The sequence below is a fragment of the Taudactylus pleione genome, unplaced genomic scaffold, assembly GCF_031769625.1.
Source record: "Taudactylus pleione unplaced genomic scaffold, aTauple2 ptg000082l, whole genome shotgun sequence".
NCBI classification, from domain to species: domain Eukaryota; kingdom Metazoa; phylum Chordata; class Amphibia; order Anura; family Myobatrachidae; genus Taudactylus; species Taudactylus pleione.
In genome coordinates this window covers 427,509-454,378 of record NW_028284484.1, presented here as the reverse complement: position 1 = coordinate 454,378, position 26,870 = coordinate 427,509, and the positions used below count along the sequence as shown (strand labels likewise).

General features: G+C 44.4%; 1 protein-coding gene across 2 annotated transcripts in view; it reads left to right on the top strand.

The window, feature by feature from the left end:
* SAMD11 (sterile alpha motif domain containing 11) overlaps nucleotides 1–26,870 on the top strand; it is a 199,506-nt gene that overhangs the window by 164,490 nt on the left and 8,146 nt on the right. For both annotated transcript variants that reach the window (XM_088468169.1, XM_088468168.1), the window contains exons 8-11: nucleotides 6,761–6,911; nucleotides 22,615–22,730; nucleotides 23,230–23,308; nucleotides 23,786–24,489. In XM_088468169.1, coding sequence (XP_088324295.1) covers nucleotides 6,761–6,911; nucleotides 22,615–22,730; nucleotides 23,230–23,308; nucleotides 23,786–24,489 — 1,050 coding nt within the window. The remainder of the gene's footprint in view (nucleotides 1–6,760; nucleotides 6,912–22,614; nucleotides 22,731–23,229; nucleotides 23,309–23,785; nucleotides 24,490–26,870) is intronic.

Genomic DNA, 26,870 nt, shown 5'->3' with positions numbered 1-26,870 from the left:
GTGATTGCAGAGGAGCAATTTGCGTCATCTGATAGAAGGGAATCGGTATGTTATACCACCGGACCTAAGCCCGGTGGATGAAATACCGACGCCGGAAGGCCGGCAGATAGAGATCCCGACAGGGTAAGTATTCACCCCATCCCTACCCCTCTCCCTCCCTAACCCTAACCTCCCCCCCTAGTGCCTAAGCCTGTCCTCCCCCCTGGGGTGCCTAAACCTAACCCCCTTCATCCCCGCATCCTAAACCTAACCCTCCTGGGGAGGTGCCTAACCCCCCCATTCCCCTAGCCTAACCCTCCCGGGGGGTGCCCAACCCTAACCACCCCCCGGGGGTGCCTGACGCTAACCCCCCCTTCCCCTAGCCTGACACTCCTGAGAGGGTGCCTAACCCAAAGTCCCCACGGGACTTCGTCGTGGAGCTAATGATAGGCATCTGTATTTAGGCGCCTGTCATTAGTCCCATGCCGGGCTTTCACTGTCGGGAAGCCCGCCGGCTTCCTCACTACATCCCGATAGGAGAATAGGGGGGTGTTCCTTGCAAATCACAGTAGTATTAGTAGACGCAACATTATATCTAGTTTTGCAGAAATCTGCAACAAAGTGATTGTATTTTATGTGGGAACACAGCCTTTTTCACTCTACAAAAGGACTTGACTCGATGAGGGCTATTAAAGTGGTATCCGGTAATAAAGTGGTAGGAGGATGGAGTTTTAATGTGACAATTACAGTCTTGCAAAGTGCATATCTCCAGATTTGCTATGGAAAAGGCTGTATTTAATTGTAATTCTGCTCTATGAATTGAAGGATAAATGCACAAAAAATGGAAGATTCAGGGGCATATGTATCAAAGCTTGATGTGAAATAAATATATCACCAACCAATCGGCTCCAAACTATCATTTTTAAACACAGCCAGCAAAATGTAATTTAGAAGCTGGTTGGTTGGAGATATATATCTCTCAATTTTATCTCACATCAAGCTTTGATACATATGCCCCTTAGTCTTGGTTGGACTCTCCTAAATAAACCCGGTTACTTACCTGGCATCCTGTGTTCTTACTATGAAGAGGGCCCTGGAGTATGTTTATCACGCCCGCTACTGCTCAGACTGCCCCCTCATGCTCCTACTGGTAGCCATTTGTTGCACCCTCGTCACTAATACTGAGCCGCTTAATTTACAGACAGCGAGGAGAATAGCAACAGGCGCACACAATTCTTCAGGTAGCCTGAACAAAGCACCCCAGATAAATAGCCTTTGCCAACCAGGTTTTAATCTGTGAATGGGTTAAAATAGTCTCTGTGATGTGACCTCGAGATAAAGTGTGGCCTCTGTTCTTTCTTCCCGGCAGTAGGATATAAATGCAGATCCATGAAGAATTTTATCTCTGCTTTATCTTGTCTGATATTAATCCTGCCTTCTGATCCTGGCTTTGCCCGCAGCCTCCTGGGCTTTGTGTCACTCCATGTGATTTTCCCAGTTGTCAGAGAAGCCGCCTGCCTCCTGCACATACATGAGGGCATCATGTGACTGAGCCAGGGTGCCACGTGCGGGTCTGTCACTGATAACATGAGAGTTAAGTGACCGATTTGCTTGCCTTATCTGAAGCGCAGAAATACCATTATAACCACACCATCTTGGTTCCCTCTCCCTGCCTGATCCCCTCTACTTACTGCCCCTACATTATTGCCTTTCATATTTTATTTAATTTTTTTCACTTTTTGGTTGCGATCAATTCAGCGGGAGTTGAATAGCGCAGCTGGTCCTGGAGCTATTCAATTCAGTGCGCTATTTAGTCCAACACTTACAAGTTAAGTTGGGAAATACCGGTTCTCATGACTTAACCTGTGTGTTTAGTTGCGAGAACCGGCATTCTTCGACTAAAGTGTCAGCCGTGAGGCTGTTAGCGCCGAACTAAGCTTTAAAACATCCTCGTGGCCGGCACTTTAGTCTGATTTTCTCCTTGCACCCTCAAGGGGGTGCATGAAGAAACCATTTAGTTGCCCTAGCAGCGCACTGAATTGAATAGCTCTGGGAGGTTCCGCACAGCGCTATCAACAGCGCACTGAATTGAATCGCCCCCGTTGTTTGGTATCTCTCTATGGTGTTTAATAATTATTGTATTATTCTAACACAAATGCTGTGTTAGTTTTCACATATTTAGAACACTTAGCAGTTGCATATCATTTTTATTATTATATTCATTCATTATCCTATGAGAATGACAAGATAATTTCTGTGCTACACTATTTCTAAATGTCTGGCACCACAGCTTTTGCTATCTTGTGTTTTTGGCCAGTGCAGGCCATGCTGTGTTATCTTGCTAGCTGTACCACATCCCGTCCACTGTGTCTTTCCCCATATCATTTGGCCTGTATGCAGTTTCTGCCTGGCTCTCTCTTTAGTGCCGGCAGTGGCCATCCTGCCGCTATGCTCTGACAGAGGAAATTGTGGTTGATATTTGTTTGCAAGCCACACTCAAAAGAATAGACGGAGTTGGTACAATGAGGAACACATCAGGCATGCACAAGACAACAACTAGTTCTATCAGTTAGACTTACTGCAAACATTACAGCTTTTGCACACTTTTAAATGAACATAAAATTTTAAACCGTATATTTTATACTGTCATTCAGTTCTGTATGGCCAGATTTTTGCTGACTGGGAGCCGCCATGATGATGAAAAGTGGGTGGTACTATGTATACAGAGAGAAAAGAGTAATACTCCGTTCTGACCATTGTCTGTATATCCTCAATATTTTATATATGTACAGTAACGGAATTAAATAAACAAAATTTTATTTTAAATTGCTGCTATAAAGACAGTTATTGATCCAAGTCAGTGACTTGTGCTGCCGTTTCACAGATGCATGCTAGCATCCAATGGGCAACAAATGAATGTTTTTCTTAGTAAATTGATAGCTGTTGTGGCATTAAGCATGGATAGCCTTAAAACATGGAATGTAATAGCAGAGTTTGGGAACCTATGGTATATACAATATTTATGTTCAGTGGAATGGGGCTAATACTACTTTTAAAGATATTCAACTTTACATACTGCTAAAATGTCCCATAGGAAAATGTTATGAAGTGGAATATTATACTACTTTATTGTTTTATTTATTGCAGCCACATGGCCACTTACAAAGTTTTACAAAACACCTATTTTTGAACAATGACGCTCATTTTTATAGGAGACGCATTATTCTGCAAACTATAACAGCAATGTCTGCTAGGTGGCGCAATACTTCGGTCTACTAATAGGAGGAGCTAGGGAGTTGGGGCAGATTATTGCCCAATGTAAACTAGGCACACTTATGCACTTGGTTTGCTCATATGAAAAATAAGATTTAGATTAAAGGGACAAGATATTTAAATCAAAGCACATCTACTAGGACTTCCTTATTAGAGGGGTCTGCAGATATTTAAGCTGAAAAAGGCTTTTATCCCACATCATCAGAATTGACAGAGATTAGACCTTGGGTTGTAGCTTCAATGAGACTCATTTTGTACCTCCCAGATGAGATGGTCTGAGAATTTGCATTGCTCATTGTAAGGATTCTTTGTAGTTCCAGCAGTTCTTTCATGTTTTGGGTCTGTTACGCCTGACGGTACAGAGCTGTAACATTGCAAAAGATGTATAGAATTTTCTTTCGGATGGCAACTGAATGGTTTATAATGTTCTTGCCATAGTTGTACATGTAGGGGATCCCTCCACTTATGTACAGACAGTGCAGTTTTCTCCTATTGTTATGTCTCGGTTAAATATTGCATAGTGACTTCAGAAAGACAAAATAATATCTCCCATTTCTCCGATTCTGTGTGATAGGAAAAGGATGTGATACTTTAGCTGTGCCGGCCAAGTGCAGATCTTATTCTTATCTCTTGGTGGTCAGACAAATTTTAGCTTGCAGACTACTCAGGCTTCCTTTAAATTTGCTGATGGCCCCCCGCTAACCCTCCCATCTCTGTGGGTTGTGTTCCTGAAGCCGCCAGTTTTGACAGGCTATGACACCCCTGTGACTGCCAAGCACAGCAGCCGGGAAGCCCCCCCAGGCGTAGCTGCCATATCTCATCTAGACAGTGCATCTCACAGATAGCTTAGGGTACAGCAGCGCAGTCTGTAACCTGCAGCTCCAGAAGCCTGGGATCTGTAGCAGGCAGACATACCCCAACTGAAAGCACTACCTCCAGGCAGCATGATCAGGACCCCTCAGTAGTCAATTATCCAAGAAGCCTTAATTGTATCAGGGTAATCTCTAGTTCTAATGATCATCAATTATACGGTCTGTCTATTTATCATTGCTATGCATGGTCCAGAAATAACGGTGTGATAGACAATATCCTTAGCTTACATTGTAGTTCTAGATTCTGAGAGTAAGCTCAGAGCATCTGTAACATTTATTTGCACTTTTGAATGACTTTTTGAATAATATTTTTAGTCTACAAGCTTTCAATTTTATATATATACAAATATATCTTTAAAACCAGTTTTGGTTATTATTTAGCTATTCAATGTTGCAGAATGTGTTCACTCATTCTAATTAATTATAACTAGTAAAACTAGTCGGGAACTCTATAGAGATGCTAATTTGTCCAGTCGGACTCTTTTTTCACAGCTATATATAGCACAGTTATATTCAACCTTCGCCAGGCTGTCACGACTGCAAAATCATCCATTCTAGGATTTAGCAGGGATGACAAACTCCCAAACCACCTGTAGTAGGGAGTAGGGTCCCTCCCTATAGCACATCTCTGTATCCCAGAGAGTTCTGTTATTGATTAAACTTACAATCAAACATAGGGCCTGATTCAGATCCACTCACGAGCGGCTGTCCGCTCGCAAGTGGGTCGATGGTGTGCACTGAGCATGCGCACGACGGAGGGAGCTCCGTCGTGCGCATGCGCGAGACGCGACGAGCGAAGGACTTTCCTTCGCTCGTTGTGTCTGATCAAAGGGGGCGTGCTGTCGATGTTGATTGACAGCACGCCCCCTTTGGTGGGCGTGCCGGGGGCGTGCCTCCCAGACAGGGGCGTTCCCATGGGAACGCCTACCGTCAGAAGCCGGCCCACTGACATCACTAGTGATGTCAGTGGGAGTGATTTTGGCTCTGATAGAGCCAAAATCACTCCGGGCCTTGCGGTTGAGAAACTCAACCGCAGGCTCCGGCTCGCAGTGGCGATGGTCAAGACCATCACGACCATCAACCTGCACGCTCGTATAGGCTGTGGGTGGTGACCCACAGCTATACGAGCGTCCAGGAGGACGCTCCATAATTATGGAGGTGGGCCCTGATTCAGAGCGAGCGCTCTGGTCAGAGCGTCCGGCTCTGAATCAGGGCCATAGACCATGGGCCGTACTCAATTAGTTTTGCACCCGCGGAAAAGTTTAGCCTGCCGGACTTTTCGCCGACATCGCGTCTTTTGGACGCGGATACTTATCGTGCGTGTCCCCGCTATTCGCCATATTCATTTGAAAACCACGCGGAAACGGCAAGCGCCGAATTCAGAACAGGCGGAAAGTGCTGTCAGAATTGGGGAAACCAGCCTGAACCCCCCCCCCCCAAAAAAAAAAGATGCACTAACATTAGGGATCAATGTAGATGTGTCTGAATAGCCCTAATAAAACTGTTTGAGGTACTTAAGTTGTTTCAATAGCCTCTTATTAGCGTCTTTGCACAAGTGGTGAAGAATGGCATTAAGCAGTATTTTTTTGGTGAAAATAAGTAGACCTGTCATATTTGGGGTACTTGAAAATGGGTGCTATCATATTTTAAAGTCTCTAAATTGAAGTTTTAAAAAAAACGTGAAAACGCACTGTTTTAAACACCTGACCCATCCTTGTAGACCCCCAAGAAGTCTATTTCGCTAGTTTTTATACTTGTCCCCCTACTTTGTGCTTTTTCTCCCCCAAAAGGAAAGTACTTTTTTGGGGTGTTAAGTTTTTCCACCGGATTTTTTGACATTTGTCCTTTGGGGAGGTGTCCCCACCTTTGCACCTATTCAGAGGCGAATCTTTTTCGCCTATTACATTGTATTGACTTTCCGCGTACGCGAAATACGGCTGGAATTGAATACGGAGATAAGTTCTGACCTGGCGAAAAGCCACAATCGGCGATAATACTTTTTCGCGTAAAAGGGCTTTTTGCTTCTAATTGAATACGGCCCATGATGGTAAATATGACCTGCTGATCTGGTGTTTAGCACACTTTATTATAATGGAACAATCTGTTCCTACAGTGTCCTTTAAATCATTGTTTATAGAATATTTTTAAACCTCTTTTCTCCTTAGTGCACATATAATGCCCTCTTTTTCACTTGGTAAAATAAACTTGGCCCATCCCACCCCCTCTCACGCTCCCCACTCGGGGGTGACTCAGCCCTGGTATGTCTGCAAGTTAAAGACATGACTCTAGCTCCAATGGAAGAAAAACATGTGGTTTTGATTGTGCAGAACCCAGAGGAGAGCGAGCGAGCGGGGAGAAAGAAAGGGCTTTAAAGGAAGATAGAGAAGGGAACAAAAGAGGGCCAGATATGGAGAGGGAGAGTGATAAAGAGCAGGAAGATCTTAGCGAGCAGCCAGGTAATGATTGCTGCGCAGAGAGGGATGAGCAAGGAATTACGGAGAGGGAGATGTAACTTGGGGGAGGAAGATGAATTGTTCAGGCTATCTCTGTCAGGAGACGGCTTGTGAATCGCTTGCAGCACTCCAGGGTGTTTGAGCTTGATACAAATTCTACTCTTCTTTTTTCTTACTTTGCAGATCTGCTCCGGGCACGACAAGAAGTGGCAGCTGCTGTTGTGCGGAACCCAGGAGCTATGGAAGCTCACATACCCACCTCCAGTAACTCCTCCAGCCAGAGAAGGAAGCAAGGCCTGCCGCAGCACCGGGACACCTCCCACTTCACAGACAGGTAAAGCATGATTTGTGCTGTGCTGCCATGTGCTCTATGCTTGTATCATGTCTTAATACACTAAAATCTACAGCTATCCATTGTAGAATAATCCGCAGATCTTACGATCAATTACTATGGGGTATTTCCACTAATAGTTATATATGTTGGAACATGGAGTTGTATTTGGAATTACCACTGTAGAGATATAAAAGGCACAGATTTGTATGCAATGCTGATAATAACGCAGATTGAGCCATAGCGCATGCCAGTAAGCTGCACACAGCGATTGTATTGTGATTACTCTTGCACAATTGTTTCACTTTATTTATTTATTTATTAACAGTTTCTTATATAGCGCAGCATATTCCGTTGCGCTTTACAATTGGAAACATTGATAGAACAAAACAGGGTAATAACAGACAGACATAGAGGTAAGAGGGCCCTGCTTGCAAGCTTACAATCTATAGGGAAACAGGCATTGATACACAAGGAGTGGCAGGTAGTCAGTGTTTGGGGGAGGTAACGAGGGGGTGGCCAGAGAAACACATGCGCGTCTAACTGTTTAAACACTGTTTTCTGGGCGTTCATAAATTAGCCACGGCGTCCTTGCTCACAGCCCTCTGCGTGTCTGGAGACCCACTATGTCTGCCGCATGTTATACTTACTCAGAAGGCAGATGGCCGCCTGATCTGCGTTCGATGTTTTCGGTTTTGTGCATGAGCGTCAGATGTGAGATGCTTTCAGTTGACGTCTGAAAACACTGGACGGTGGGTGAGGCATTAGCATATTTTCACAACTGCGATCCGTGAGAGAGATCGGAAATGCGATTACATTAGCGTCCACATCTGAATCATAATTCCATTGAAGAGATATAATAAGGCACATAATAATGCCATTATTAACACCATATGTTAGGGCATGACAAATCCCGGGGGCCAGGTCGTCATGGCTACCAGATTTTGCTGCCTGGCTACTAAATTTTGCAGTGAGGGAGGAAGCAGATCCTCATCAGCTCTGGCGGAGATTTGTGCCTATAGTATTGCGGTTTTCATATCATGCACAGGAGTGCATGTGCTGAGTGTCGCCTGCGGTGACTGCTGTGCCTCTGTCTGTCCCGGCCTGCACTGACGACTCCTCTCCATCCTGGCCTGCTCTGATCCCTGTTGTCTGTCCCAGTCTACACTGATCCTCCTGTATGTCCCTGCTGTCTACTGTCTCCTATCTCCGGCTGCAGAGAGCTCTCCGGTAGTAGGGTCTATGCATGGCCAGGGATTGCGGAGTGGCTTCAGAGGGATAGTGGTGTGACCATGAGGTGGGGGGGGGGGGGGTTTGTTGTACTTTCTGGCACCATTGTTTTATGTGAAATGTGGTCCTTTATTACTGGAGGGTGGGTGGTGGAGCAGGGGAGCCGTGCAGAGCGGTGAGTGGGCCTCTATTTTACTGTATTCATTCAACTGTGACCATTTTGTGGACTAGTATAGTGTGTATAACAGTTGCATAACACACAGAGCTGTGCTAGTCACTCACGCCTGTAATTTTTTGGGGGGGACGGTGGTCTGGCTCCTACACTTGCACCCTGGCTCCTAGATTATAGAAAAATTTGTCAAGCCCTGCCATATGTAGTAAGTCAGTAATAGGTCACACACTGCTCTGCTGGCGTATTCACCTCCTTACTAGTAGCGCAGAACAATAAGAGAGGACATTTTTTAGTAAAAAAATTAACCAAAAAATCCTGGTCAATAAAAAATAGTTTTAGTAAGAGGAATGATTAGGTAAATCCTTTGTTTTAAGAACAGAGGGGGTCATTCAGACCCGCTCGCAAGCGGGTCGATGATGCTCCACGGCGCATGCGCACGACGGAGGGAGCTCCGTCGTGCGCATGCGCGTGACCCGGATAGCGACGGGCTCTCCGTCGCTCCGGCTCTCGCACCAAAGGGGGCGTGCTGTCGATGTTGATTGACAGCACTCCCCCTTTGGTGGGCGTGCCGGGGGCATGGCTGCCAGACGGAGGCGTTCCCATGGGAACGCCTACCGTCTGAAGCCGGCTCCACAGACATCACTAGTGATGTCAGTGGGAGTGATTTTGGCTCTGATAGAGCCAAAATCACTCCAGGGCTTGCGGCAGCGAGACTCTACCGCAGGGTCTCCGTCGCAAGCCCGATGGTCATCATGGACGCTCGCATAAGCTGTGGGCGGTCACCCACAGCTACGTGAGCGTCCAGGAGGACGCTCCATTTTCATGGAGGAGGGCCCTGATTCAGAGCGAGCGCTCTGGTCAGAGCGTTCGGCTCTGAATCAGGCCCAGAGTCAACTAGAGCACTGCTATCTGTATATGTATGTGCTTCTGTATATCTATGTGAATGAAGAGAACCAGAATCTGTTAAAATTACAATTATGTCATAAGATAGTGTTTACTTATGTTCACAGGTAATAAAGTTGCACCTAAATTAGCTGTGGAAGGCCCTATCTGGCTTTGAACTATTTTGGTCCTTACTGCTGTTTTGCTCTTCCTATAGGACATTTTCTGCATGTAGCCCCCCTGTTTTAGCTAGTGTTATAAAAAAAAAAGGTGATAAATAGAAAGCAGTTTCTACATCTTTTACGTATGTAACAGTTCACCCAGTATTTATGAGAAGCAAGAACGCGTATAAGTAATATGTGCCTAGGGGTCTATCAGCTCAATAAATCCCCACGTCAGTATGTAGCGCAGAGGATTAATTATGTGTGGTGATACACAGTGAGTGAGCAATAGTGTGTGGGCAACTTGCAAAAGCCAACGCACAGAACACCAAGAGTGGGATTTTACAAACCGCCTTATTCTTTACAGAGGTGTTCTTAAATAGCACCTTAACGTTCATGCTCATGAGAGCACCGAGGTCACCGGCACGTGGTAGCTTTTTTGAAAGGAATGCTGTTTAAAGAAAACCGTGAGCTGAAGTACGGAAAAGATCATCGAGGTGAAAAATAGATCATCAACAAATATTCACAGAAAGTAAAGAGAAATAGAATGTTCTGTATTGCTAACAATCTGTGTTGCTACCTTTATCTGGAACTAAAGTGCTCAGGGATTGAGGACCTCATTCAGAGTCGGTCGTTGCGGCCGCACGGTCGTAAGGGAAAAGGGGCCGGATATGCAAATGATGCACTCGCAAGTTGCGTCGTTAAGATCGGATCGTTAGCTGGACGACCAAGGGGAGGATGCGGCCGTAAAACAAAAAATACGCCCCCTTCTCGTACGCATTACACGTCATCTCCGGGCATATAAGGATTAATCAAGACCATCGGAACTGGTCGTAGAGCTTAAGGTTGACCATACCCTCTCTTAAGCTCTACGATCAAGTCAGTGTAAAAACCTCCCATGTCATGTGTGCTATGACACTACTTTGTTAATTATGCACTCCCATAAAACGCCGTTTGCAAAGTCAGGCACGCCTGCGTTCGGATCTCCACTCCCCCGTTCACAAGCACCTTCCCCTGTTACCACCCACAAACACCTCATCCTGTCACTCAAACTAACGACCTGGCCAAGTTCAAGGAGAGAGATATTTCCGATCGTAACAGCTAGTTTGCGCACGTGCATTGTGAATTTTACGCATGCGCAGTTTAGCAAACATTGGTGGCGTATGACCGTGCGGCCGCAAAGACCGACTCTGAATGAGGTCCTGAGTCCTTTAATTTTTAATGACATTTAATTGTCTACATTTTTGTAATGCTAACTCCTGGCCTTTCACAGGCTTTTCTCCCCTTCCACACAGTCTCCATTGGCACAGAGGGATTGTTGGTTTCTAGGCAAGAGTGAAAGTGGTCTTAAGATGTTAATCTGGGTCCTTGGAACGATGACTGGGTTATAGCTCTGGAAGGATGTGTAGGATCAGCCTCTGCAGTAGGATTGCATTATGTATGACAGTGTTGTGGGAGCACTACGAGCGAAGGGGCTTGCACTTTGGCTAACCCTTCCCATCATGGGGAAAGCTGCAGACACAGACACGCCATTTGCGGGGATTGCATGGTTCCTGTCCAGCATAACTCCAGGAAAACCTCCCAACCTCTGTGTGGCCTGGATGTCTTCCAGGGAAGTCAGAGGAATAGATGAAGAAAGCATGTTTGGGTGGGGGAAAGAGCAGGAGAGAAAGGGAGCAAGTGTGTCTGAGGAGTAAGATCTGGCTCTGACCCGTAATTTCCATCTGGAATGGAGCGAGTCCTTCTCTCTGCGCCAGGCTCGAAGAATGAAGAGGGGAATGTGGTCGTTGTTTATCACCAGATAAAAGATCATTGTCTGGGCAGGGCCGGATCTTCTGCCGTTGATGCTGGCAGAGGACTAGTAAATAACGGATGATTCCAGTATGGGGGCGGGAGAGGCCTGGAGCTCTCTATAGGATCAGTACTTGGCAAACATAAATGCGGTTATTTTTCTTCTGTCTGGTGTAGAGTTGACAGGCTGGGATTATTCAGCTCCCGGAGGGGTCTGTTGCCAGACATTATTTTCCCCCCCCTAACTAACTAGCGAGACACGCCTGAGATTCTAGTGACTGTCATCCACAGACATAGGGATAAGCTGGGCCAGTCTCTAGTTCCCTAGGCCCAGTGAGGACCTCAACACTTGTAAAGGAACTTTACTTTTTCCTTTAGATCATTGTAAAGAAACACTATTCTCTGACTGCTTAGCTACGATCCCACTTCCAACCATCTGTCGCTTTGCATAACATGAACCTGTCACTTTAGCAGTATCATGGTGTGACCTGATTTATAGAAACATTGTGCTGGCAAATGTATATCATTCCTCCATCCCTCTGCTACTTTGCCCAGTAATACAAGGGAGCTGTCACGTCTATTGCTGGGTACACACTAGACGATATGTCGTCTGATCCAGTGGATCGGAACGACATATTTGGCACATTGTCTAGTGTGTACCCACTATGTAGCTGACGATGGGTGCTCCCATGGGTCGTCAGCGACATCCTCGGTCAGACCTACAAGCAGGGACAAGGGGAGATGTCGTTAGCGATTGCCCCCGCCGGGTGCCGTCGCTGCAGATGTCGGTCGGGGTACACATAATCTAGCCTAAGAGATCACTTATTCATCCTAATATTGCATGAAAATGTAAGCACTAGATGGCAGTGTTCTGCCAGCCTACAAATACATAGCCCAAGAGTATAATGGCTTTACAACTATTGTGTATTTTTTTTTTGTTTTGAATATATTTTTAAAGAAACAATGAGAGATACACTTCAACATTAGAAACACATTAAAGGTGCGTACACACTGGGCGATCAGGAAAGACAGTACGATTATGACATCGTAATCGTACCGTCGTTCCTGATCACCTGTAGTGTCTGCAGTGAACGATCAGTCATTCAGTGCAGGCACACTCCATCATTCCTGAACATGCCAATCTGTCGTTATCGGCAGATTGGCCTGCACGTTCAGGCGATGGACAATGTCGGAAACGACCAGCGGGAGCGCGCATCGCGCGTACACATAAAAGTGCACAATTACTGAGCGATTGCACGATTACGATGTCGTAATCGTGCAATCACTCAGTAATATCGCCCAGTGTGTACGACATTAAGACATTATTCATAAAAATAAACATATCCACTAGGACCTGATTATGTCCAAATCAAACATTACAATAATAAAAAAAAGATACAAAAATAACCGAGTGGTGAGTTTTAGGGGAAAATCTGCAACATTTTGGAAGACAAATAAAAAGAATGTTTCAAAAATTGTATAATATCAGGTCCGTAAATGCAAATGAAATAAACAATAATTGAACTGTATACAGGCTCGCCCCTCACCCCCTGGGATTTTACAACTATTGTTAACATATTGTTTGTTTTGTGTCCATTTATTTGACAATAAGGACAATTATCACAAAAATTGCCCAGATGATTACTGTTATGGAGAATATCCATTTCATTAGCTGGTTAGCATTAGTTGCCGCCTTTAAAAAAACATGACGTAAGTGACATGCCCAGAAGGGGTTAAGCGCACACCATAAAGCCGGCTAGCCTGGAGCACATATCTGGAGCTGACAAATTTCAACCCCCTCCCTTCACCCCTCTACTCCCAGTTCCCTCCCTCAGGTATGGTGCGTGAGTGGAAGGTAGATTTATGGCTGCCAGAAAGAGTGGAATTGCATGCGGTGGGGAAAGCTTGGCATGGGGTTAAGATTCCTTCCCATCTCCCTGTAGGGGAACTCCAAAGGCAGTAGGATTACTGGGCATCTTCACAGCTCTCCAGCCACAATGCATCCTGGGATCTGTTATCACTTTTCATATAGTACTTCCAGTAACTGTTCTCACAGGAAATTGTTGCCATAATAAGTTGAATAACAATTTGCCTGTTCCAGCGCACATGTATTCACTCTATGTGGCAGCATGCTGGCTTTATTCTCTAGTCCTATCAGCACTCTACTATCTACTATGTATAACCTGCTATGAGGGCCTGCCCAGATGATGTGTTCTCTTGTAGTCTCCCTCTATTATACTCTGTATACACAAGTGCAGCAATTATAGTGCTGACCATGAGAAAGTTATGCAGTAAAATGTTTTTGTTTCATTGAACCCCACTTAGCGCACACTCGGAGAAGACGCCTGTTTTCACTATGCCTAATTGTTGCATGCTGAAGAGTTGCTGCTTTATAAACAGTATAGATCACAGAGATCTGCAAAAAATACGTAATTGGAAGGTTTCTCCTTAGAAGTTACATCCTAAGCAGATATTTAGCCTTTTATGGTCTATTGGATAGGTGTAGTATCCACTCATATTAGTAAATACTGTAAGTCTATTTTAAATGTAAGATGTAAAGTCATTTAATTGGAATAAAGCTAACAAGTTGATAAGAGGTGAGAGAGAAGTGGAAGAAGGTCAAGAATGAGTAGATTGTATAAAAGCTGTAACTAGACTTTTTGGTGCCCTGTGCCAGAGAGAGCATTGCCCTCCCCCCCTCGTTCCCATTTTTTAAATAGGGACATAAGATAATGCACCTGATAAGGGCCATGGCTTTGTGGGGAAGGACTAGGGAAGAGATAGGGGTACTCCTGGGGCGGCCAGTAGATGCTGGAGATAAAAGAAGAGGAAGCTACAAGTGACAATGATAACAGGAAAATTGATAGGCCCAAACAGCGCCCCCTGTGGTGCCCTGTGCCATGGCACAGGTCGCACTACCCTAGTTACAGACCTGGACTGTATCATGTACTATATGGTTTACTTGGCATGGTAATATCATCAATAGAACACTGCCCCTAGTGGTCATTGACAATTTGCCAATACTTGCTTGCTTTAGCACTCATTAAGGTATCCTTATTAAAATAAGTTTGGGTAAAATGATTATCCTTGGTATTTTCAGAATAGCTGGATATTACATGTGTGCAGTGTTCGGTTATCTGACTCTGCCGGCGGACAGGATAGGGTTAGATCCTTTTAACCATATAATGTGTAACCCTGTAATGACTAACTATTGATTATATGAAGGCCATTAGCACTTATTGTTAAAGAAAAGTCAATACATTTAAAGCCTTGTGAACCATTTGTCTCCTGTTAAAGGACATATCAAATTTAGCAGCATGCAGCGCAAATCCCTTAATGCTCTCCATGGCTGGAGGAGCCGCGTTCTGAGGAGCGGAAAGCAGACGCTGGCTGGAAGACGGCAAACTGAAAGCTTGTCTGAGCCACTACAGTGCCAGAACCCACACTCTGTATCCAGTCTCTGGCTTCTCAGGCTCATCTGCCATGTATGATGAGACCTATTTCACACAGCAGTATTAACTAGAAAAGGCGTTCTATCTGTAAGAGACTGTCTACTGTAAATCCATCTGTACATCGATTAAGGGAAAGTGACTTACAAAACATTGGTCTCTGTTGCAGTCTCACATTTTCGCTGGCAGAAGTAGCCCCCATAGGTTTGTATGGGGGCTGCTTTCTAGCCAAATTTACCCTCGCATTCCCGAGCTTAGCCCCGAAGGCTAACGCCATTGTAACCTATAGGCTACTCTTCGCATAGAGGACCCGATTCAGACCCACTCGCTAGGATGCGTTTGAACATAGCCTGCCGATGTTTGCAATGTGCACATGCGTATAAGACGCAGTGCGCGAACTAGTCCATGCGATCGGGAAGCGTTCGCACCCTGTACATAGACGCCTCGCTAGAATGAGTGACAGAACGAGCCGTTTGTGGGTGGTGACGGGGTGGTCGATGGAAACGGGGGAGTGGTGGTGCAAACGCAGGCGTGTCTGTGCGTCTTAACGCCGTTTCAGAGGCGTGCATAATTAAGACACAGCCTCATCAAACACGTCACATGGCTGAATTGCACATTGAAGCAGTCGCAGTGCTTGTGGTAGGGTATGGTCAGCCACAAGTGCTGCGTATGGGTCCAGTGTTACCGATTGTTGCATACACTTCCTGGAGATGACGTGTGCTACGAAGGGAAAGTGGGCGTCTAAATACATACCCCAATCGTACATAGTGGGCACGCTAATGTCTTGGCGTGCGATCTCGGGATTTGCATACTTTGGCAGCTGACGGCTACGTGCGAACACATCTAGCGAGCGGTCTGAATCGGACCCAGAGTATCAGGAGAGGCATCTATTGCAATGGCCGCATGCAACGTCACACCACAGGGTACCAAAGAAGGGATGCAATAGCATTAGCGATCACATCCCTTCTTGCAAACCGCAGGGACTGGCTCCTTTCAGGGCCCTCTGTCCCTGCAGGTGGTTTGTAATACATTGCAGTAATCCTTAATTTGATATTGCCGTGATATTTTAATTATCAGGTTTAGAATCCGATAATTGATAAATATGTCCCTTAGTGACATCACATTCAGCAGTAATGTTAAGGTCTCTCACCAATATCTATGAGTGTGAACAATTTTTAATTTTTGGGCATCTGAGGGCTTTACTCACACTGACAGTACTTGATGTCCAAAACTCCTTTCTGCTAAATGCAAGAGTGGATCATACAGCTGCTGTGGGATGGATTTCTGTTCTAAGACCAGCATATACTGTAGGATGCTTTATGTAAGGAGAATTAATGGTCGAGGGGTAGGAGGCAGCCATATTCTTTTTCACACTGTCCTCCAATCAGAACACTAGATCCAGAAATGGTGTTTATTCCTAGTCGTTGACTGACTGCATGTTTACTTCTCTCTGCAATTAGGGAAATCAGTGGCAGAGAAGTATGTAAACGCAGCGTGTAATTGCGGCATGCTGACCTTGGCACACTTAAGTTCACTCTTCTTCTCTACAGTGGTCCTCCGGGGACTGTCTCTATGGCAACAGTGTGCACAGGCCCGGCAGGACAGGGTTAAGCGAGCCTTGTAAAACCCTGTAATGTATTTTGGCTGTGAGCCTGCAAGATGGAGGTGTTTGAGTGTGCATGAGGGACCTGTGTATCGGAGCACAGAGAGCTGCAGGGTTATCCTTTCTTTTATATTGCTAATACACAGTGCCTCTTCTTAGTTGTGAATTTGGGAGAGATTTATAATACAAGCGGTTCAAGCAGCACCATATAACGCAAGTGAGGTCAATTGCCATTTGTTCTTCCTTCCAATAATAATAATAAAAGCCAGGTTTTGGGTTAAGACCCAATGTTCAGAGGCAGCCGTGTGATAACAAATCTCTGCTGTGTCCTGCACAAGAGGAAAGCGTTTCCTGTGTTACAGCTATGGGAGTAAGGCTCCGGGAGATGGGGAAGATGTGAGTGATCGAGAGGTCACAAGTTTACCAGTTAACTAAATAGAAATATATTTAAAAATTTGAAGATACCTCTATCCAGATGGAGGAACAAGCCTGAATGCTTAGAGCAGTGGTTCCCAAACTCGGTCATTAAGGCATCCTAAAGCTGGGCATCCACTATACGATATCTGTCCAATCTGGCTGGTTGGAATGCAAAAGGAGGGGGGTTTAACCCCCTATTGTTCCTCAGCACACTGAATAGTACCTGCAACAATATATGAAGACTATATGGTCATAGAAATCAGAGATATTAGTTGCATGCATTTGCAAATACATGGGAAGCTCCTAGGCCACGTCACGGCTTCTCTGTCTCTAGCAGTCCCTAACACTAAGGGGTTCACATCCGGGGCGCAGTGCACCCCGAAAAACATCGAGCCCAAGACCCCCCCCAGGGCATCACACGAAAAATGGAAAAAGAGTGACAGTGCAGTGTAAAGTTTAGCTGTGTAAGACTAATTAGTGAGTGTTGGAAAAAGGGGTTAAAATATATGTGAATTATTACATGAAAAAAATACAAACATAATATGTGATGTAAAAAGCAACTATGTGTATTAAGTGGTGATGCCATGAGGGGGCCCAGCCAGACAAGCCCCGGGGGTCTTACGCCAGAACACTCACTGTGACGTGGCCTAGCAGCTTCCCATGTATTTGCAAATGCATGCAACTAATATCTCTGATTTGTATGCCCATATAGTCTTCATATATTTTTGCAGGTACTATTCAGTGTGCTGAGGAACAATAGGGGGTTAAACCCCCCTCCTTTTTTTACTTAGTATGACCCCTCCCTTTCATGCACCTGATTAGTGCTGCTAGATTGATTGAGCAGTTGCCATTTTTTGTTTGTTTGGTATGAGTGGCATGAAGGAGCAAGCATTAGTAGGGCATGCTGGTTCTAGTAGTGCTAGTTGGAGTTCCCAGGGGTGACTCCCAGGTAAGCTGGCTCTCAATGTGGATGATTCAGGAGGCCTTACATTTGACAAAATTTATATGTGCCTTTATCATGAGGCCTTATAATTGGTATATTTTACATTTGGGGTGAGCGTTCTGGCGTAAGACCCCCGGGGCTTGTCTGGCTGGGCCCCCTCATGGCATCACCACTTAATACACATAATTGCTTTTTACATCACATATTATGTTTGTATTTTTTTCATGTAATAATTCACATATATTTTAACCCCTTTTTCCAACACTCACTAATTAGTCTTACACAGCTATACTTTACACTGCACTGTCACTCTTTTTTTCATTTTTCGTGTGATGCCCTGGGGGTGTCATGGGCTGGACGTTTTTCGGGGTGCACTGTGCCCCGGATGTGAACCCCTTAGTGTTAGGGACTGCTAGAGACAGAGAAGCCGTGACGTGGCCTAGCAGCTTCCCATGTATTTGCAAATGCATGCAACTAATATCTCTGATTTCTATGACCATATAGTCTTCATATATTGTTGCAGGTACTATTCAGTGTGCTGAGGAACAATAGGGGGTTAAACCCCCCTCCTTTTTCTACTTAGTATGACCCCTCCCTTTCATGCACCTGATTAGTGCTGCTAGATTGATTTGAGCAGCTGCCATTTTTTGTTTGGTTGGAATGAAAACCTGGCAATGTATGGGAGCAAATGACAGTTGATCATATGGTTTTAAACACTGATAAAAGGACAAAAAAGTTGTTCAAATTGGTTACATTTGTGTGTTTTAAACAATTTGTCTGAGCAGCCATTTTTGGTTATTTTCCAGTGTTTGTGAGCAAATGGACGATTGTCATTTGCTCCCATACATTACCAGATTTTCATTCCAACCAGCCAGATTGGACAGATATCTGACCGAAATTTGTATAGTGGATGCCCAGCTTAACAGTCCAGCTTTTAAGGATATCCATGCTTCGGCACAGATTATATAATCAAATTGACTGAGGTGCTAATTAAGCCACCTGTGCTCAAGCGTGGATATGCTTAAAACCTGGACTGTTAGGCTGCTTTGAGAACCATTTGGGACTGCATTTTTTTCCACATATGAGGCACTCTAACTGCAGTAGCTGGCAGGACTTGCTTGAACTTGTAGTTCCACAGAAATTGGAACACCGGTGGCTCAAGACTAGTCTATAGTGTTGACACAATTTATGTGCAGTGAAAGTTGTTATTCAAGTGAAAGGGAATCGGTATAGAATCCCGGCTGCCGCATGGCCGGCAGCTCGATTCCCGGCAGCGGCAGCCCGACAGATCAGCAGAGCCCGGCAGCGGAAGCCCGACAGCGCTGGAAATCCCGTTCATCCCTAAGGTATGTATAAACTAACCTAACCAAACCCCCTAACCCTCTTTAGGGGTGCCTAACACTAACCCCCCCTTCCCCGCTGCCTAAACCTAAGTCCCCCAAGGGGGTGCCTAACCCTCCCGGGGGGGGTGCCTGACCCCAAGTCCCGTCCGGGTGCCCTAAACCTAACCCCCTCCGTGGCTGTCCGCTCGCGGTGCCCGGCATCCCTTCGATCGGGATGCCGGGCGCCGGTCTTCCGTAGTCGGGTAAATGACAGGCGTCTAGATATAGACGCCGGTCATTTATCCCACGCCGGTATAAAGCAGCCGGGAAGCCGGCTGTCGGTATTAAGGCAGCCGGTTTCCCGACTGCATACCAAGTGAAAATTTGGGGAAAATGTACCAGTACACGATAGATGCTGGGAAGATGAGGCCTATGACTAAATGTATGCTTCTGTATGGGTCGCTTGATATGTCCATATGTTTTTTGTAGTTATAACGTTACTGTGGATCTTAAGCTGTGTGACTGCGCATTCAATATCTATGGCACTATCTGATTACAGGTATTGGATGTGTGTGACTGCACTTCCAATGCGTATATGAGTATATATTCTCTGTATCTTCCTACTCTTATGACAGTGCAAGTGTCTGTATGTATGTCTGAATGATGTATCCTTCATATTTGTGAAGTGTAATGGGCAATTGTGAAGTCGATGTTTTCAGGGGCATAGTATCTAGGACCAGTGTGCATGTTTATCTGTATATAGCGTACGGTAAAATGGAAGTGCAGTTCAAGACTATTACAAGGATGAGAAACCAAATTAGTGCTTGCAGTTAATTTATTATTGCGAGTGTCATTGTGCTTGCTGCTCATCACATGCCTTATGGCACAGTTTTTGCAGCATTTTGTGAATGCTGGAGTTGTTTCCTGCAGTGGGTTGAGCAGTAATTGCAATATGACTATTACTGAACATTGCATAGTGTACAGAAACCAACGGGCAGTGAAGTGGTTAAATGCTGCCTGATTTCCCACATTGCATCTTATATAAAAGCCGCCTCACGTCTGGCAGCCTCGTCTCCCCATGATTACAGCTAATTACATCGACCGGACACCTCCTCGCCCCGCCATGCAGCTTTAATTGACCGTTATTCATCTGCAGGCTGTCCGGGTGGCAGAGCACTTGGCAGCCCAGCGACAGAGGCCTCAGCTAATTGTCGGGCCTGGGGGATTAGGCCAGGTGATTACACACTTCACGGTGTAATTACATAAGCATCGCTTGGCTGCTGCCCCGGCTCGGAGCCGAAGGTCACTTTCTGCGTTACCTGAGATTAATTGGAGCTGCCAGTAGAGTGCGAGGAGCTGGCGGAGCGCTGATACGATTAGCAGCGAGGAATCGATGGCCGCTCTTCCCAGACAACACGAGCAGTGCAATTAGTTTAGTGCCGAGCGAGGGGAGAGCTAGGGGAGGAGGCGGTAAGTGGGGGGTTGTAAGAGAAAAATGGAATGTTGTAAATACTTGTAAATTCATGAATATTAGTATGTGCAATAGGCTTATTGTACTGGTTTTTACCTCTTCAAACAATATTATCCTGTTGTCCCTGATTTTTTTTTTTTCTGCCCTAAGTTTCCAGATTGTGTCTTGTTAATACTACTTTTACATTATGTTTCCAAATATTTATTATAAAAGAATTGTCCGGTGCCTGTTGTGTAACACTACGATGCAACACAGGAAATCTAGTGCTGCTGTCGGCTGTCCTACACTATATTGCCTGAGTCTGATGCGGGGTATGCGAATTGTACATGACTAGTGGGCATTACACATAGGAACTAATAATCGCCTGTTCCTTAGCTGTGATATGCAGGGGTGTAAGGGGCGATATAAGGAATGGCAACAAAGCTGTCACCATTTAATTTTTTGTAAACACAAGGGATCAAAGATTAAAAGAAAAGGATAAATGTTGCAGAAAACTGTAGTGTGAGCACAACGCTGACCCGATACCTCCTCGTGTGGCTGCACAACGATCGCCAATGCCCAAGAAAATCATCTAGAAAATAACTGAATCATTTTGTGGACGGTGACAATTTGTTCAACAGATAACCTATGTGGTGATATGCCAACTGCATTATTGGGCCCCCATGTGATCAGCTATACAGTGCCCAGACCACCCAATATTGGAAATGGATCTTGATGTTGGCAGCAGTATTAGCCTGGGCAACACTAGCCGATGGGGAGTAAAAAGGGTAACAGGGATATTCATGCCTATTAGACTTCTCCTGTGCTGCTGCCCACTTATGGAATTCCCTACCACACCCAATAGACTCTTCCACAACCCTAAAGTATTTAAACACTCTCTGAAAACCCATCTTTATTAGTACCTACCCCACTGCCAGCTATGATACCCACTCTAATACACCCTCATACCTGTCCCAATCTCCACTCTGAGACACACTCACTTCTCTTGTTACAGCTGAGCCCTATACCAACTAGACTGTAAGCTCTAAAGAGCAGGGTCCTCCCATTGTTTCCACGCCTGTATTTATCTTCCTTGTATGTCCAGGTTTTATATATGCCCTGATTCTCCCACTGTCCAGCACTGCAAGGCACCTTACAAATCAACAATAATATTTACTCTTAATATATCCAATGTGAAAACGGGATGGAGACCATTAAAGTATAAAGAATAATTTGCGGTCATACGTTGTTTGAAAGAGTTTATTATTATTATTATTATTATAATATCATTACTTATATGGTCTTTCAAGGAAAGGAAATGGGAAATAGGAGGACAGACACAGAGAGTAAGAGCTCTTTGATTTGTGTCCCAGCCCAGATTAGAGAGGTTAATCTTATGAAGGTGGGTGGATAAAGGCCCATCCATCTCTGGCAGCACAGAGTCATTAATGCTTTATTGCCTTATTACGTTGCCAATGTGGCTGTGTTGCCGCTGCGTACAGTCACACTCCTGTCTCGGTGTGAGTTATGGGAGTAGCTCCCAGATGTTGGAATAAGCTGCTCAGCTGTTGGAAATGTTTGGCTACTGAGGTATTGCTAATGATTGAGCAGCGCTGGCATCATCCGTCTCCATCGCCTCCTGCGTGTTAATGGATTAGAGACGTGTCTCTGTCATATATGGACAGGTTCAGCTCACGTTCTCCGTGTCTGTGGCCCCTGCTATACCTTTGTGTACATGGACTCTGAGCAGATAGCTATGAGAAAGGCCCTTGTATTTGACGTGGACACACCTGGTCCTCGCCTTGTATGATGTATAAACTCGCCCTGTATGATGTATAAACTCGCCCTGTATGATGTATAAACTCGCCCTGTATGATGTATAAACTCGCCCTGTCTGTTGTATAAACTCGCCCTGTATGATGTATAAACTCGCCGTGTCTGATGTATAAACTCGCCCTGTATGATGTATAAACTCGCACTGCTGCAAGAAAATCACTTCCATTAAACTACTTTAGCGCTTTACTGACACAATTATCACAGTTATTACTTTCCAGTTATAATTGATATTGATGTTACAATCCAGCATGATTATGGAAAGACAAATACTGGTTCCATTTACTGTAATAATGGCAGTCTGTTCCGCCGGCATCGGCTTATTAAATTCTAATGGCTTATAATACTGTGAGAATATCTGCTTGCATTGGTTGTACTCATTATGTATGACTGGATCACAATAAGTATATGAATTGTGCATTTAATAAGAATGTACTTATTATTCCTTCCTAGGGAGATGTCTCACCCTCCTCCACTGCTGTCCCCACAGAATGCACCTCACATCACCTTGGGGCCACACTTAAGGCCGCCATTTCTTGGGATGCCATCAGCTCTATGTCAGAATCCAGGTATGTAAACATCAGTGGAGTAGGGGATGGCACAGTTTCCAAGATGACTCATTTCCTGAGGTACACTATGTCCTGCTCCTGTTCTCCCTGATTCTTTTTACACAGCCTGTGGTGAATGAGTTATTGATGTTAGGCGACACCTTACACATTAAGTATTTAAACTAACACAGGTTAATGATGCTTTTGGAGACTAAGTAGAATGAACAGCTGTAGATAATCATGTACTGGTGGAGTGGGTCACATTGGACTTTAACGGGAAGTGCTTAACTAACAGAGTTATTTGGAATATGTAACACCATCACTCTATAAGGTGACCATGGCTTAGACACATAATGTAATGTTTGAAGGGAACATTTAGCAAAATAAACTTTGCTTATGATATACAAGGAAGAAAACAAACCGTTAAACGAAGACCACATCAGTGGTCCAAACCAGTCTTTAAAAATAAACAAGTTGGAATAACTATTTGCTTACTGTATATATCCTGTCTCTACTGCAGGTTATGGGTTCTTGCAGCCAGCCCAGGCAGAAATGTTTGCACGACAGCAGGAAATTCTGCGGAAACAGAACCTGGCCAGGTGACTATCACTTTCCATAACCCTTAAATAACTTGCAGGGGTTAAAATGATAGGTATTTGCAACAATTTCATCAGTCGATGAAGATCTAATTTTGTAAGTGTGTCCCAAGAGATCCCTTGCCTGGATTTTATTTCCTGGCTCTGCACCATGCCATATCACTTGTCCCTATTGTCTTACGGTTCCGTTCCTGTATTCTGATTGGCCAGGGTAGCATTATTGTTCATATTCTGGGATTCCCTCTTTGGCCAGGTACTCCCACTGCTGCCAAAACCTCCTGGCCATTTGCTTTATCTAATGCAGTTAACCTGTGGGTATCCACTTTAATATAAGTAGTCCTCTTTGCTGTTGTATTGAAGGCAATATATAGTTGAATATTTCTGATATGATGGTTTGATTTCTAGTGTGATGTTTTTTTATCAACTGCCCTTTTTATGTACAATTTGATCTTATATATTTTGCTTTTATATATTTTGAAGACTTGAAATGTCTGCAGAGATTATACGTCAAAAGGAGTTGGAGAATCTGCACAGACAGCGGCTTTTAGTTGGTGACCCACTGAGCCTTCACCATGGTTTACCCCCTGACCACCCTGCGCTGCGCAACATGCATGAGCTCCCGGAGGGTCACCCTTTAAGAGAGGAGCTATCCAGAAGGAATGCAATGCTCGTACTAAGGCACAATAACACCCCTCTGCTCTCCCTAAACCACCAAGGAGTCCCTAGCGTACCGCCTCCTAAAGAATCACAGAGTGGGAGGAGGGCAAGTCGGAAGTCTGCGCATCACCGGATGGAGCCTCAAGGAAATCACGGAGAAGCCAAGGAACTCTTAGAGCAGCGTATGCGGGAGGGGGCATCCGATTGTAACGATGAGGAGATGAAAGATTCGGAAAGTGAGGCGGAGGAGAAGACAGACAGCTTAAGAGCTGTACGTGGCGCTTCCTCCTCATCCCATGAACTACAAGAGGGTAAAGATGCCCTTAAAGGAGGAGAGTCCGTAAAAGAGTTAGGTGACTCACACACCCACCAAAGCCTCCCCTGCGGTCCAGCCGAGTCACCCACGCATCTCTTGGGACCAGGAATCGGCAAAGGGGAGGGAAAATATTTGCCCTCTAGCTCAGTGCCTCCACCTCATCCGCTACCCTTTGGATTCCCCTATGCTGTCAACCCTTATTTCCACACAGGTAGGTACCATGCTCAAGTCTAAATCTTAAACTAAGAGATGTTTTGACTTGCATCATAAACTGACACTATTGCTTCTCCTCCAGTGAAAATATATGTAAGAAAGAAATAAGATGGGTGCTGGTAAAGTAATACTTAGTGAGCCACAAATTAGACTAACATAGAAAACATCACAGTTCTTGTTTCATTTTTAAACTCGTAAAAAAGTGGATAATGAGGTCTAGTTAGTTCATTATGGCAAGAGATGGTGAGCCTGCTTGGTAGGTCCATAAAGCAGGGATTTAGCCATGTGAGATAGGATAGTGTATGTGTGGTGTATGATACAGCGCATACTAGTGCATTACTTTGTATTACCTTTTCTACATATTCACTGAACTGGAGCTGTCTGCAGATGCCATACCTAGTGCTTATTGTGCAGAGCCATATCTTCTATCCAAATGAATCTACAGCACCAAGCAGGCTATATATGATGGGTGGTTTTATATTATATACTTTATATATACATAGTAATTTACTTTTTTTTATTACTTGTATTTTTTTTTATTTTTTTTTACTGTACACCCCTCCCTTCACTACAGTAGAAGGTGGGAGTTGCATTGTCAGAACATAGACTGTCAATATAACCACTCCATGCCAAAAAAGAAAAACATTGTGTGCGTGTATTTTATATATATATATATATATATATATATATATATATATATATGTGTGTGTGCGTGTATTTTATATATATATATATATATATATATATATACACACACTGTATATATGTGCGTGTATATATGTAACACATACATACAAACTCACAAGGTTTTCAAATATTAAACACAGAATGGGTTAAGGATAAAGGCATTAGGGGGATTGACAGGTTGCCTTTACTTGGTGTGTGGGGACCCCGTCGTCCCTCCACCTCTCTCCCCTTCTTCGTCTGTCCAGGCTCACGCCGCCTGTAATTGAGTAAGACAGCTGCACCGGGACTGGATTTAGCAATATTGATTTTTCAATACATTAGGAGAATGGAATTCCTATCACTGTTCCAAAGGCTTCCTGTTAAAGCAACACCTCCCCCTTGCTAGCCCTTATCAACCCCAGGGCCCTGGCTCCTGCTTCTCTCATTAAAGCTGAAGCACCTCAAACCGTGCTTGGCTAAACCAGAGCAGGAAATATATATACCTAGATCGCACAGACACTTTGCTTATTGGTTTTAAACCCAGATTTATATGGGTAATAGTACCAAGAAACTGCACTCTTGGTGATGGCTGAAAAATGTTTGAGTGTAGCCCAATATCCCAGATTTTAATGCTCACCTCTATGGGGTGCAAGGAAAATGGTGCGATCTTGGTGGGTGCGAGGTGCCGTCAGATCGCCATTCCCGCTGATTAAATCGCCCCCATGAGTTATCAGATGAAAAATTTACTAACTGACCCGAAAAATCTCCTAGTGACCTATAGACAATAGATGAGCTAAGAGCAGTCACGGATGGTGACATAATATGACCATTACCATTGACCCATACTTGGGGAAGCATATTACCTCTGCAACCTCCACAGTTTACACAAATAATCCTTGGTGAAAGCAGGATATCTCATTTCTAAAGTTATGTCCCGTCCTATCACCTGCTCTGTTATGATCCAGGCAACATTCAATGAGCGTACAGAAATTTAGGTACAAGTAAAAATCAAAATGACTTCCCGCCATCTTAATGCCGTCCATAATAAATAGTGCTGAGTGCTGCAGTATGTGGAGATTTTATTTATCTTTTACCAGTTCCTTTTTCAAAAAAAACGTATGAGAAATGAACTTTCTAGGTCAGAAGTAAAGGGGATATTTGTTTATAACAAGTAGAGGGGTATTCCAGCAACAACAAGTACACAGGTGCACTAAGTACTACAGAACTCCATATCGGCCAGCTACAAGTCTGTATAACAGGGGGCATTTAGGGAAGCTGGCACCCATGGCAACCCATTAGATTCTGTCATATGATTGCTTAGTGTTATACCCCATTGTACAAATCTACTGTGACATACACAATGAGGAGGAAGCCAAGGAACACACGCCATCCTTTACATGAATAGCTTGGTAGTGATGAAAACAAATGTGTTGTGTTTTATGATACTTTGGTCAGTCCTATTCCTTATATAGTTAATTAACAGGCCGTGACCACTTGTATTGTCAGAGTCTGTTTTATATTCCATACAAATATAGCTTAAACAATACTGTTTCATAACACTAAGCTAGGACTTATACAGTAGAGATATATATATATATATATATATATATGTGTATGTATGTATGTATGTATGTACAGGACTGATGCCACAATAGAGCCTGTCACTTTAATGAGACCCTGCAGCAGCTACAGGCATTGCTGTACAGTAGACGT